We start from the raw sequence: 14300 nt of genomic DNA on the forward strand, positions 1-14300 counted from the left end.
GTGTATTAGGCATTCCAAATCGTTGTATCACTTCTTTCTTGAAGAAACTTTCTATTTTTTGTGATTGATGATACAACCTCTACTTCCACCTACTCAGTTAAATGATCAATAGCAACAATGATGAATCTCCTTTGGCCAGCTGCTGGTGGGAAAGGTCCCAGTTTGTACATACCCCATACTACGAATGACCAGGGGCTTTGAATTGGCGAGTGATCCACTTGCGACCACGATAATAATAGATGCTGTCAAAAATAATGTTTTGACAATAATAAAATTTGACTACTATTAGCAGCAAAATTGTTTGTTACTAATATTCTTTTTTTGGCAGCAACTTAAATTTTGCTGTAAATTACTTACAACAATGTTTTTTCAGCATCAACATGCCACAACTCTTATATTTGCTGCTATATACTCGCAACAATATTTTTTGTACTTTTAGCAACAAAAATTGATGCTACTAATTTCAATATTTCTTGTAAGTTTTTATCTTCTAGTCCTAATAAAATTGTCATTTGATACTTAATTATATTCCAAATCAAATTATTATATTTACATTAGATAATAGATGTGCGTTAAGTAAGTTTTATTTTAATAAATTGTAGTATGTTAGTGGTTAATGCTCTTTACCTAATTAATTATTTAGATCTCAATTGAAACTAGAAATTTTAATTTGCATGTTTTATGGGATTAATAAAATAATTTTAATTAGAAATTTATAACAACAGTTCTAATTAATTTATATAATTTTAATTATATGAAATTAAAATAGCTCTAAAAGTCTTATTTATCATAACATAGTAAAATGATATAAAAAATTTAGAATGAATTAACTTTTAATTAAATTATTTTACATTATAATATGATACTCTTATTTTTTAAATATTTTGTAATAAGTGCAAAATTAAAATTAATCGAATATTATGTAATAAGTGCAAAACTAAAATAACATATTAAAATAATAATAATAATAATAACAATAATAATTATAATAAATGTAAAGATACATTATATTTGTAAATATTTATAATTTATTAAAATAAAAAATAAGTATATCGAAATAATACCATGGAACTGCTACATAAATTAATAGCGCAAAGAGTTCATTAAAGAAGCTAAGAATATTACCAATTGAAACCAAATATTAAGATATCATTGTAGCTTTATCATGACAATACAAAATAATAATAATAATAATAATGCTTTAATTGAATGATATTAATTTGATTGTTACTTAATTTATCTAATACCAATTCTAATTAAAAATACAATTATAGGACTATCTAAACTTACCTTCTCTATATAAATGCTACCTATAGATGGATGATTGTAGAAACATAATGCAATAAAAATGAATACAATATTGTGTTTATATTTGCATTTATATATTAAAATTATTATTAAAAAAACAAAAGCAAAATAAAAGGTAGTAGTAATATGTAAAGTATATCTATTTGAAGTATTAAGTTATTATTTTAATATGATATAAATGTATTTATTTTCTCTTAAAATAAGTAAGTGTATTATAAGAGTTTTATGTATATTAATATATTTTTATCAGTGTAAGTTATACATAATATATATAATCTTCAATTTAATAATCCTATTAAGTCATTAGCAATAATTTAAAAATAATTGACATGATTTAAATATAAAAACTTTATAAAATATAAATTATAATTTCACTTCAAAATTTTTTTAAAAAGTAAATTGTCAAGCTCCAATATAATTATAGTTATCCTAGATAGTATTGGAATTGGAATTATCCTAGATAGTGATAATGACTTAAATGTATTTTAGAAATCTAAATCTAAATAAATAAAAAATTAGAATTAAAAGGTTTAATTTTAGGAAAAGTAAAACTTTAGTTCTTAATTTTTTTTAATTTTCTATTCAGTATTTGAACTATGTTTTATTGAATCAAGTGACTCAATCTATTAATTTATATATATTAGTCATTTACCGGTGCGTTACACAATCGTTATTATAATTTCGATTATAAAATCAAGTTGATAGAAACAATTTAATAAAAAACTTAATATTTAATATTAATTTATAATATTTAAAAATAATATCAAACTCACTATTTTTAATTGTCCATTTTAATTTTCTTAAAATTTCAAAATTTTATGAGTATAATAATATAAAAATTATGTTAAAAATATTTATTAATTAATTTTAATGTTATATGCATTAGTACTATAATATAATTGATATTATTATTTTTAGGATTAAATTATTGAATATAATAATAAAAATATAATTTAAGATGTTATTTTTTAAATTAAAATTATTATTCAATTAAAAAACTAATTCATTAGTTAATATAACATTAAAATACAATCAATATCCTATTTTATAATAAAATTAGCATTATTATCTAATTAGAAAATTATTTATTAATTAATATAATATTAAAATATAATTAGTATGTTATTTCTTAGGATTAGAATCAGTATTTAATCAGAAATATAACTTATTAATCAATAAATTAATAGAAAAACTAAGAAATCACATATAAGCTTGAATCCTATATGTCAAAAATAAGTACACATGTCAAAACAAAAGTTCTATTTGTTAAAAATTAAGCACACATGTCAAAAAAATTTAGATATCAAAAATTAATATATAAACACAGATTATTTAATATAATATTAAAATATAATTAATATGCTATTTGTTTGAATAGAATAGGATCACTATCTTATTAGAAAGATATTTATTAATTAATATAATATTAAAATATAATTAATAATGTTATTTATTAGGATTAGAGTGAGTAATTAGTTAGGAATATAACTTATTAATCAATAAATTCATAAAAAAACTATGAAATCACACATAAGCTACAATCCCATGTGTTAAAAATAAGTACACGTATCAAAATAAAAATCCTATGTGTTAAAAATTAAGCACACATGTCAAAAAAAAATTAAATTTCAAATATATATATATAATGTCTCTTACAAGTTTTATAGGTTAAAGTAATAATTTAACTTATTTTACAGATAAAATTATGACAACCTCGCTTAGAGAAGCAATCTGACGAGGGCAGAAAGTGGACGCCAGGACAAAAATAGAATGCCTAGACAAGGAGCGGCTTCTGGCAGGCTTCTAGGATGGCGGCATTCTAAGGTACAGGGGTACATGAATGAATCGAATTGCATAATGAAATGGGGCGGGAAATGGTTGATAAGATATATGTAAAGAGTTGGAACTAATCACATAAAGCGTTTTTTTTTTTTTTGTTTAGCTGTGGAGTTGTAAGAACTCCAAAGTTAAATGTGTTTGGTTCAGAGAAATTTCAAGATTGGGGACCTCCTGAAAAGTTTTCGAACCCGCCAAAGGGACAAACCCGTGAAGCAAGTGAGAGCCAAAGCGGACAATATCTCATGTGATCTGGTTTCGGGTCATTATAAATGATATCAGAGTAGGATCCCTCTAGTAGATATGTGGTTCGAGGATGAACCAGGCGGAAGCTGGTGGGCATGTGACAGCCTGGCCTAGAGAATTCGGTCCGACGAGGGCAGGAAATGGACACCGAGACAAAAATAGAATGCCTGGACAAGGAGCGGCTTCTGGCAAGCTTCTAGGATGGCAGCACTCTAAGGTACGGGGGTACATGAATGAATCGAATTGCACATTGAAATGGGACAGGAATGGTTGATAACATATATGTAAAGGGTTGGAACTAATCACATAAGGCGCCTTTTGGCTGTTTGGCTATGGAGTTGTAGGAACTCCAAAGTAAAATGTGCTTGGTTCAGAGAAATTCCAGGATGGGTGGGAAGTTCTCGAACCCACTAAAGGGACAAAACCGTGAGCCCAGTGGGAGCCAAAGCGGACAATATCTCAATGTGATCTGGTTCTCAGTCATTACAAATGGTATCAGAGCAGGACCCCTCTAGTAGATGTCTAGTTCGAGGGACGAACTAAAGTGTGGGCATATGACAAGGGTGGGAAGTGGATGTCAGGGCAAAAATAGGATGCTTGGACAAGGAGCGGCTTCTGGCAGGTTTCTAGGATGACATCATTCTAAGGTATGAGGGTACAGGAATGAATCGAATTGCATATTGAAATAGGGCGGGGAATAGTTGATAACATATATGTAAAGAGTTGGAACTAATCACATAAGGTGCTTTTTAGCTGTTTGGTTGTGGAGTTGTAGGAACTTGAAAGTTAAATGTACTTGGTTCAGAGAAATTTCAAGATGGGGGACCTCCTGGGAAGTTCTCGAACCCGCCAAGGGGACAAAACCGTGAGGCTAGTGAAGGCTAAAACGGACAATATTTCATATGATCTGATTCCGAATCGTTACAAAAATAATCTTGGGGTGTTAAAATATTTCCAATCTCAATTTTTATTTGTATTACTTTTTGAGTTTTGAGAATTATTTTTGTAAAAAGCATATGAATTAATACTTTTTTTAGAAAGTAAGTTTGAGAAAATCAATTAATAAAAATTTAGAAAATTAATGTACTAAATTAAAATAACTTCAGACCTACTTTTTCAACTCAACATCAATCCTAAACACACCTTAAAGTATTCTTACTTCACGTTACTTAATTCTTTTTCTATTTCATCTTTTTTTTTCTATTTTGTATTAAATCTTTGTTAAGTAAAGATGTTCAATTAATTTTTAATTTTTACAAAAAAAGAAATTTATTCATCAACTTTTTTATTTTTAAAAATTATTTTATTTTAAAAAAATCTTAATACATTTTTTCTCTTTTTTTATTGTTTTGAGGTGAAAGAATATTTTTTAAATAAATAAAAAATAGATAAATAAAAAAAGCTTTTAATTCTTTTTCAATTTTTTATTTATATGAATGAAAAAAGAAAATTATTTTTTAATTTTTTGATAAATAAAATTTTTATAAAAAAAATACTGTTCAAAATGGATAAAAAAAAAAGAAAAAGAATATAATGTTATTCTAAGGAGTGATATTTAAATCCGCCTATTATTCAAATAAGCACTAACCTCTCAAACCGATTCGAGATATTATATTGAATATTTTTTAGTAGTTTTAAATATTTAATTAAACAAAAAAATAATTTAGACACAAAATAAAAATTTGAAAACTTAAAATCCTAAATTTATATTTTTTTTTTAATTTCATAACTTTAAAAGTAAAAAAGATAAAATAATAATTTTTACTAGAAAGTATTTACTATATTTTACCTTGTTAAAATTAAATAAAATTGTTAGTGTATAATTATTTTCATTATATTAATATATACTTATAATATATGTAAATCTTAATTTTTCTTTAACAATATATTGAATTTATTTATGCTAACTATAAAAATAATTCGTATAAATTTTATAAGTTATAAATAAGTACATTGATAAATAAATTTAATATAACAAAAAAAAGAATTTTTTATTCATTTATCTTAACTAAAAATATTTATGATGTTAAATTTAAGAATACTAATTTTCTTACTTACGTGTGTTACACGTAAATATTAACTATTTGACTCGTTATCACTCCGTGAATAAAATAATTATATATTATTCAATTTAGTGTAATAAGCATATATATATATATATATATATATATATATATATATATATATATATATATATATATATATATATAATTACTAATGTAAACATAACATTTTATTCATTTTAATTTCAATAGGAATTCACAATCATCTATATAATCTTAAAATTTATGTAGTATTTGTATAAAATATGTTAATTTATATATTCTAAAATAATATTTTAATTAAAATTATATAATCCAATTAAAGCACTATTATTATTATTATTATTATTATTATTATTATTATTATTATTACCATAATAAAGTCATGATAATATTTTAATATTTGGCTTTAATTGAAATATTGATATTAACTTTTTTTATGAACTCTTTGCATTATCAATTTGTATTTCAACATTATACTATCATTTCAATATACTTTTTTTTTTTTTTTGATGAACTGTAGATACCTATGGCATTACATATAAAAATTGTCCAGATTTAATAACTCATTTATTATCTTTTTTATTTATTATCTCTACCATTTTAGGATGTTTATTAATTCTTTATTTATTACATCGATATTAGATTAAATATATAATTAATATTAAAAATGTAATTAATATATTATTTTTTATGATTAAAAATTATTGTATAATTAGAAAAACTAATTTATTAGTTAATATAATTAAAATGCTATATTCTATTATAAGAATCATTATTAATTTAAAATCTTAATAAAGTAGTACTTTAAGAATTAGACTTGTATTAAATAAATTATTAATTTAAATATTATATATTGTTAAAATAAATTAATAAATAATCAAATTAATCTATATTATATATACTGGAGCAACCTCCTTCGAAGCTGCAGGAGCTTAAAACCAATTTCTCTCCGAAAAAACCTGTTATGGAACTATCGAGCAGAGGCAAAATTAATTAAAAAGACAGTAAATTCCTAATAGTAAATCTATTTGTCGCCACCTTTGCAGTTTTATATATTTTATGATATATTAATTTATTGTATGAGTAAGTCAAATAATTAAATTAGTATATATAAAAGCATGAAAGAGAAAAGGAATTTTTTCACTCACTAAAATACCCTTCAAAATAATTAATAATTAAGCTAATTTTAACCCAATCTAATTATAATTCCAACATATATTTAATTTAATTTATTACAATTCTAATCCTTTAAGTAATTCATGAATTATAATATCCCATTATATTCTATTACATTATATAATTTATATTTATATTATATATATATATATATATATATATATATATTTGCTCACTACGTGTACTAAACCAAATATATATTTCAATACAAAATTTTCTAAAAAGTTGAAGACAAGATATCAAAAAAGAAAAGCAAAATACTTAATTTTATTTTATTAATATAATAATTCATATCTTCATAATCTATAATCTCTTACATAACACTCTATTAATAGAATTATTGTAAATGAATTACTTCAAGCAGTCAATTTTTTTTTATATTAGATTGATTATTACATCAAATTATATTTATATAAAGTTTTCATATTATTATATCGTATTATAAATTTAACATATATCCTATGCAGATAAGAATTTTAAAATAATTTAAATTCAAAAAATTCATTCTTACTTTGTTGCTAGTGTCAAGCCAATATGTCAACTTAAAAGTAAAACGTCATTTGATTTTTTTAATATTTATTAATTTTTACTATTTTATATTAATCTTTTGCACATTTTGCTATAGAATTTATTTCTTCTTATATTTCTTTTTTAATCATCATTTGTTTAAAATAATTATTTTATTTTATTATAATTAATTTATTATCAAAAGTGCTATAAAAATTCTAAAACTGAAACTAAAACATCGAACATTTTCAGATTTTCTTATTTATCAACATTTAAATTTTACTTTAAAATTTACAATTAAATAATCATTAAACCTTGTAGCTAAATAATTCTAAGAAAATAAACAAAAACAATTATTCCACAAAAAATAACATATTTTCAATAAGAATATAATTAGATAAAGTAAATATATAAAATTTAGTCCTGGCAATAAGTCACTAAATAAAGTTAAAAAAAGCATTTGATTATTTTATATCTTAGATTTTGTTTGAGGTGAAGTTGACTATTAAATTTGTAAGGTATATAACAATATATGGGCTTCAACAGTATGACAAAAATATAAAAATAGTTAAATATGTCTATAAAAATATTATATTATATACTAAATTGTTTAATATTTTATATCATAATTTATTCGTTTATTGTGCATAACAAGAATATAGATATATAGAGGATCTTTTTATAATTAATATTGAGCGCATCGACGGACCATGAAAACGTTCTAATCCACCAAATCACCTTTGGAATTAAATATTATTAAATAATAGAATTATTAATTTATCAATTCAATTATATACAGAAAAAAAGTTGATTTCTCAAAAAAATATTAATTAATAGAGATTATTAATTTATTAAATATTAAATATCAAACAGTCATATATATATATATATATATATATATAGGTGAGTTAATTTCTAAACTGACTAAAATACTTAGAATTAATATGTAATTACGTTAATTCTAACCTAAAGCTATTATATTTTTATATATATTCTTAACCGTTTAAGTAATTGATAAAGTATTATATCACTATAATTTAAATATATATATATATATATATATATATATATATATATATATTGAATAGTTCAATACGAACTTCTATAAAGTTGAAGATAAGAAGTTAAAAAAAAAAGATAAAGTACTTCTAAATTTTTTTTATTGATAATATGAGTTCATATATTCATTATTATAATACTTCATTAATAAAATTATTACGGATGAATTATTTCAAATGATTAATGTCCTTTTATATATATTGAACTAATTATATTAAAATATTTATGAAATTGAGTTTTATTGTTATATATCTATTGTAAATTCAAGTTATACATTATTTAGATAAAAATTTTAAAATATCTGAATTCAAGGAACTCATTACTGATTTGTTGTTAATGAATCCAAGGCAAGCAACATCGAAGAAAATATCATCCAAAATCTTTAATATTTATTTTATGTTAATCCTTTTATTCCTTTTATCATGAAAATTTAAAAATGTTATCTTTTTATCTTCTTTCTTTCCTTACTATTTTTTTTTCTTGAAAAGAATAAATTTTTTTTATTTTTATTTAATTATAATTATATTACTATTAAAAATATTATATTAAAATCCAAAAGTCTAAGAAAAATTATTAATACTAAAACATTAAACTTTTCTATATTTCTTTATTTATCAACATGAAGATTTTATTTCAAATCTTTTATTAAATAATTAATAAAACAAAGTAAAGTAAATAAAAATAATTTTTCAACTAAAATAAAATTTCTAAAAAAATAATTTAAAATCTTAATAAAATAATAATTGTATCAAATAAAAATATAAAACTCAGTATTGACATCATTATATCAAAGCAGAGAAAATATTTAATAATTTATATAATACTTAAATTAATTTAATGTCAGATTGAAATTTATAAAATACATAATAATACATAAACCCCCTACCATAGGGCAAAACACTCTTCCATTAAAAAAAATCCACCGATGCCTATTGACAATTTAATACAAGAACAACAAGTTGACTGAAACTCCATATTTATTTGGAAATTAGGGTTTTATAAAAGAGACCAATTTTACCTCAAGCTCTAGTAGTTGAAGTTTAGATGGACAATGACTCTTCTAAACAGATAATTCACATTAGTCAACCTAAACCTAAACATATCGTCAAAAAGAAATTAATTTTTTTTTAAATAAAAAAAATAAAAGACCTGATGATATTAGATATGCATGGCATCTTATTTACAAGGGTAGAATAATAAAACCATTCAAAAAAAAAACCCTAGCTAGAGAAGATAGCAATGGCGCAGCCGGAAGAGATGTTGATCCCGAAATTAGAAGAATTCTTGTTTTTAGCAGACAGCATACTTTTGATGATAGAGAAGATAGCACTGCTTGGTTTTATTATCTCTCGATTCCCACTTCAAATCATTCTGCTTGCTTTTATCTATGTTTCCGTTGAGATCACTCAAAGACTTTTCCCACCGGGGGAATCTACTCTGGTGAGTGAAATGCTCACAATTATATGTTTCTTTTGTTTTTTTATTTTTTTGGGGGCGTTCTAAAAATCTAATTAATTCTGTTGCAGGAGCATTATGGCATGTTTCTTTGGGGTCGGATCCCTACCTTTGTAGTAGTGTTATACTCTTTTGGATCGTCAAAGAACTGGGGGTTGCTATTTAGTTTTCTCTTCGTCACCAGAATGGTTATTTACATCATTGACTACATTGAGGGAGGAATAATATATGAACATTTTAGTAGCAGCAGCCCTAACCCTACTGTAAGTTCCCTTTTTCCTCATGTTTTTTCTTTTATTTTATGATTGAAATTATATATTTATTTGCTTCATTTTAGTAGTATCAGTAATGTGGTTACATTTATTCAATTCTAAATCTAAAATTCTTGTTCAGGCTGTTACGTAGATTACATATATATATATATATATATATATATATATATATATATATATATATAATATGTCTCATTTGGTTTAGTATACTGCACCTTTTGTGTAGAACTGCTTCTAGGTTTAATATATTTTGTTTATTCTTCAATTTGACTAGTTTTCTGCAGGATTTGTTTTTATTTGCTTATTATTGAGCTCGAATTCTTAATTTTGCAGATCTTCTGCAGAGTTCTCCCTTTTTTAGTTTGTGTACTTATTATTCTTGAAGGGAACTAATTCCTTTATAGATTGAATTAATTAAAAAAAACATAATTTATTGAATTAAATATAAAAACATAATTTATAGATGGAATTAATTATAAAAATCACAAATGAAGATCAGCATTGTTACCATTTAAATTTGTGGAGAGAACCCTATTGTCCTATTCGGTTTTCATATTCTGTAAAACTTACTTATCTCTATGTATCTACATATTAATTATAGAGTATAACTGCTAACCACTATTGGTAGTTACTTAATTAAACATATATTAGTTAAGTACTTGTCCTGGATATTATCTATTCATTATGGGCGACTCGGATCCAATTCCGAACATAATTGGTTGGTTTCTTCCATTGGAAACTGCTTTGGTGCTTTTCTGTTTTTTCCATATCATGTAGAGTTTGGCAAATAGCATACTACTCAGCAGTGCTGTTAGGAACCTGCTTTTGATCTTAAGCCAAAGTTGTAAGGAATGAAATTTTTAATGTTTTAGATATATAGATGTATAATTCTTCAGCCCAATTCGGATATTATCCTTTGTCTCTAATGAATTAATGTGTGTCAAGTTGAAGTTATGATAGTATATCAACCAAACTTAACATAAGTGAAATCTGCTGTGCAGGATCTGAATGAGGGCCAGAAACTTGAGAAAGGGAAGACTGAAATGAAGAAGGAAGCAAAACTAATCGAGTCTGAGGTCGATCATGAGATGGAGAATCCCTTTCAGAGCAGTAATTCAATCGAAGAAACAACTATGGAAGAGAAAGTTCGAGACACTATGGAAGAAAAGGATGAAGAGAAAGATTCAATAAATGAATTGACAAGCAATTGTGGTGTATACATAGCAGAACTCTACAGCCAGCTGTATGATGATTTGCAGATGGAGAAGAGACAACTCGAAATGGATTTGCACAAGGCAATAGACGAACACAAAAAAGCTTGCTACAGTAAGAAGAGAGTGAAGAAACTTGCTCGTAAGTCGATTGAATACTGTGAAAAGCAATTGCTCAAGTGGGACGAGGAGAAAGAGAAACTTATTGCAGAACTTAAACTTGCAACTTCTGAGAATTCTGTCAAAAATAACCAGAATGATAGTGAAAAGCAGTCTGAAAAACAAGGAAAAGAATCGGATGATGATCAGACAATGGAACTCTATAAAGAGCTTGAGGCTGTCAATAAAACCCTGGAATACGAGCGTTCCTTGTGGGACGAGGAAAGGGACGAGCTGAGTGCAAAGCTTTCTGAAACCAGTTCGAACTATCAGCAGATATGTTGTTCTTGGAGTGACGCATACAACAAACTGGCAGAAGATAGAAACAATCTAGTTGCTAAGCTATTCGCTGTAACTTCATCAGCTGAGTACTATAAAGCATGTTGGCACGACTCTGAGGAGAACTGGCGCAAGTTAAGGGAAGAGAATACAGAACTTTCCGCCAAGCTTTTCTCTGCAACTGTACAAGCTGAGCATTTCCATAACCTTGTGCAAGAGTTTGAGGAGAAGCACCAAAGGTTGGAGGGAGAGAAAACAGATATTCTTGCCAATCTTTCTGCTGCCAAAGCTACTGTTGAGATGTACAGGAGCTATATGCATAACTACCCAGAAATTTGATTTACATGTTTAAAGTCATTTAGACTTTAGGTTTTGTGAACCTTAGGTCTCATCCGATCGAAAGGATGCTCTCAACTCTTAGCTTATGGTTAAGTCCTAGCTAGCTAGTTGTTTTCAAGGTTTCATGAATTGGTACTAGATGATCAATAAGTTTCTTATTTGCTTACCTGGTTTATGTCTAAGCATAATGATGCAATCCTAATATTTTCTCATTTTTCGATGATTACATGGCTTCTTGTCCTCTTTCTTCACGAGCTAACAAGTCTCTAAATATCACTACCTTGTGGAAACAAAAAGACTCCATCAGTGAAACTACAAATGAAAATACTCTATTGAATGAATTAAGATATCTATTGAACAGTACACGTAAATATGTGTTGAATGAATTAAGATATCTATTAGATGATCAAAAGTCAAAAGTGAAAATAAGTAACCAAACAGCCAAATCTCAGCCAAAAAGATATTAAGAAATAAAAGCTAATGTTACAAAGCAATGGGTTATACAATTGCTATAGCATGTGGGATGTGAGGCACAACTAATGTAAATCATATCATGGAAGTAGTTTCTTACAGTATTGTGAACTCGGGTCATCTTACACATATATTAGAGGACTAAATTATACAATATTTTTTTATTTGAGATTAGTGCTTCGTTTGGTTATTTCCTCCATTGTATCTTTTTTTTTTTTACTTTTTTATTATATAGCCTTTTGAATAATAAAATAGATGTCAAAAATTAATTAATTATAAAATCTATAATATGATTTTTATATTTCATATTTGATAAATTATAATTTTATTATATATTAAATTTTAAATATAATTTTATTTTTATTAGATATTAATTATTTTTTATTTTAGATTTTATTAATAGTTACTCACTCAATTCTATATAATTGAATTTTTTTAATATTTTATTTGAATTAAAAAATTATTTAATAAGTTTACTTAAAGGGAACAAATAGATATCTGAGGCTAAATTACCCTCTATAAATATTTTTGAAATTTATTATATCCTCCTTCTATAGAGTTATAGAATTTTACAAAATCAATTAATATAAGATAAGGTTAGCATAAGGAAAAAATAGAAAAGAAAAAATTTAATATTTTATTAAATATGCAAAAACATTAACTAATTGAAATTTTTTTATTTGGAAAAATAAATTAATATGGAATGGAGATTTTTTATTATTACTTATCAGTAGAGATAATAAAAAAATGCTAAATGTCTATATATCATTTTTCTCTTAATATTTTTTATTTTTAGTAATGAATTTATATTTTAAATTATCAATATGTGGATTATATTAAATGAACCTCACATTTAATGAACTTATAGTTTGTAGATAATAAACATGTTATTTTCTAATCTACAAATACTAATTTATTTAATGCAGAGAAGGTATATTTATTACTTATACAATATATATTTATTTATTAATAATGTCAGATTCATTAAATATGAACTTTAGGTTCATCACTTATAAAATATAATTCATTTGTTATTAGTGTCAGATTTATTAAACAAAAACTTTAGATTCATTACTTATAAATTGTATATCCATTTGTTGTTAATGTAAGGTCCATTAAATATAAAGTGAATATTTGTTAATTTTTACTTATAAACTTGATCTTGACATTTGAATCGGTTATTCACACCTTAAAAAATGAAAATTCATTTATTATTAGTATCAGATTCATTAAATATAAACTTTAGGTTAATTACTTATAAAGTGTATATCTATATGTTATTAGTGTTAGGTCTATTAAACATAAATCTTAGGTTCATTGTTTAAAATTGTATATTTATCTATTATCACTGTAAGATTCCTTAAATATAAAGTGTTTTTTTTTTACTAATAAATTTATTCTTAACATATGTATTTATTTTTTATTTATGATTTTTATGTTATAATTTATAAACCTCGAATATATGTGTGATATATCTGCAATTTACAACATATGAACTAACAAGTCATTTTTATAAATTTAAATCATAATGTTAATGATGTTTGAAAAAAAAAATTTAAAAATTATTTTTATTATTTAAAAAAACATAAATTATTTTTTTCTTATGTTTATTTATGATTGTATTGAATAAAATTTATATTATTTTAATATATAAAATATGGTAGATTATAATAATAAATTTTTAACAAATAATATACTACAAAATAAAGAAATAAGATATGATAAAAAAATTATTTTATAGCAATATTATTTCATCTATTATGTAATGAGTTTAAATTTGCAGTGTTAATTTTTTTTTATTTTTTTATCTATTAGATATTTAATGATATAAAATACTAATTAGTATCTAACAATGTAAACCCAACTTCATAATTTATTAAAATACATGGTTAACTTTCCAATTTAGCAAGTATTAGAAATAGCAACGAATAGAGTAT

The 14300-nt window shown here is 23.9% G+C and overlaps 1 protein-coding gene across 1 annotated transcript; it reads left to right on the forward strand.

Annotated features, from left to right (window-relative positions):
* Positions 1 to 9116: 9116 nt before the first annotated feature.
* Positions 9117 to 12118, forward strand: LOC8267906 (unconventional myosin-XVIIIa). Its single transcript, XM_002531697.4, has 3 exons — positions 9117 to 9617; positions 9704 to 9895; positions 10906 to 12118. Exons 1-3 carry the CDS (start codon positions 9417 to 9419, stop codon positions 11890 to 11892), a joined length of 1380 nt encoding a protein of 459 aa, XP_002531743.2. The 5' UTR covers positions 9117 to 9416; the 3' UTR covers positions 11893 to 12118.
* Positions 12119 to 14300: the final 2182 nt, after the last annotated feature.

This window comes from Ricinus communis, chromosome 8 (genome assembly GCF_019578655.1).
Source record: "Ricinus communis isolate WT05 ecotype wild-type chromosome 8, ASM1957865v1, whole genome shotgun sequence".
Taxonomy (NCBI): Eukaryota; Viridiplantae; Streptophyta; class Magnoliopsida; order Malpighiales; family Euphorbiaceae; genus Ricinus; species Ricinus communis.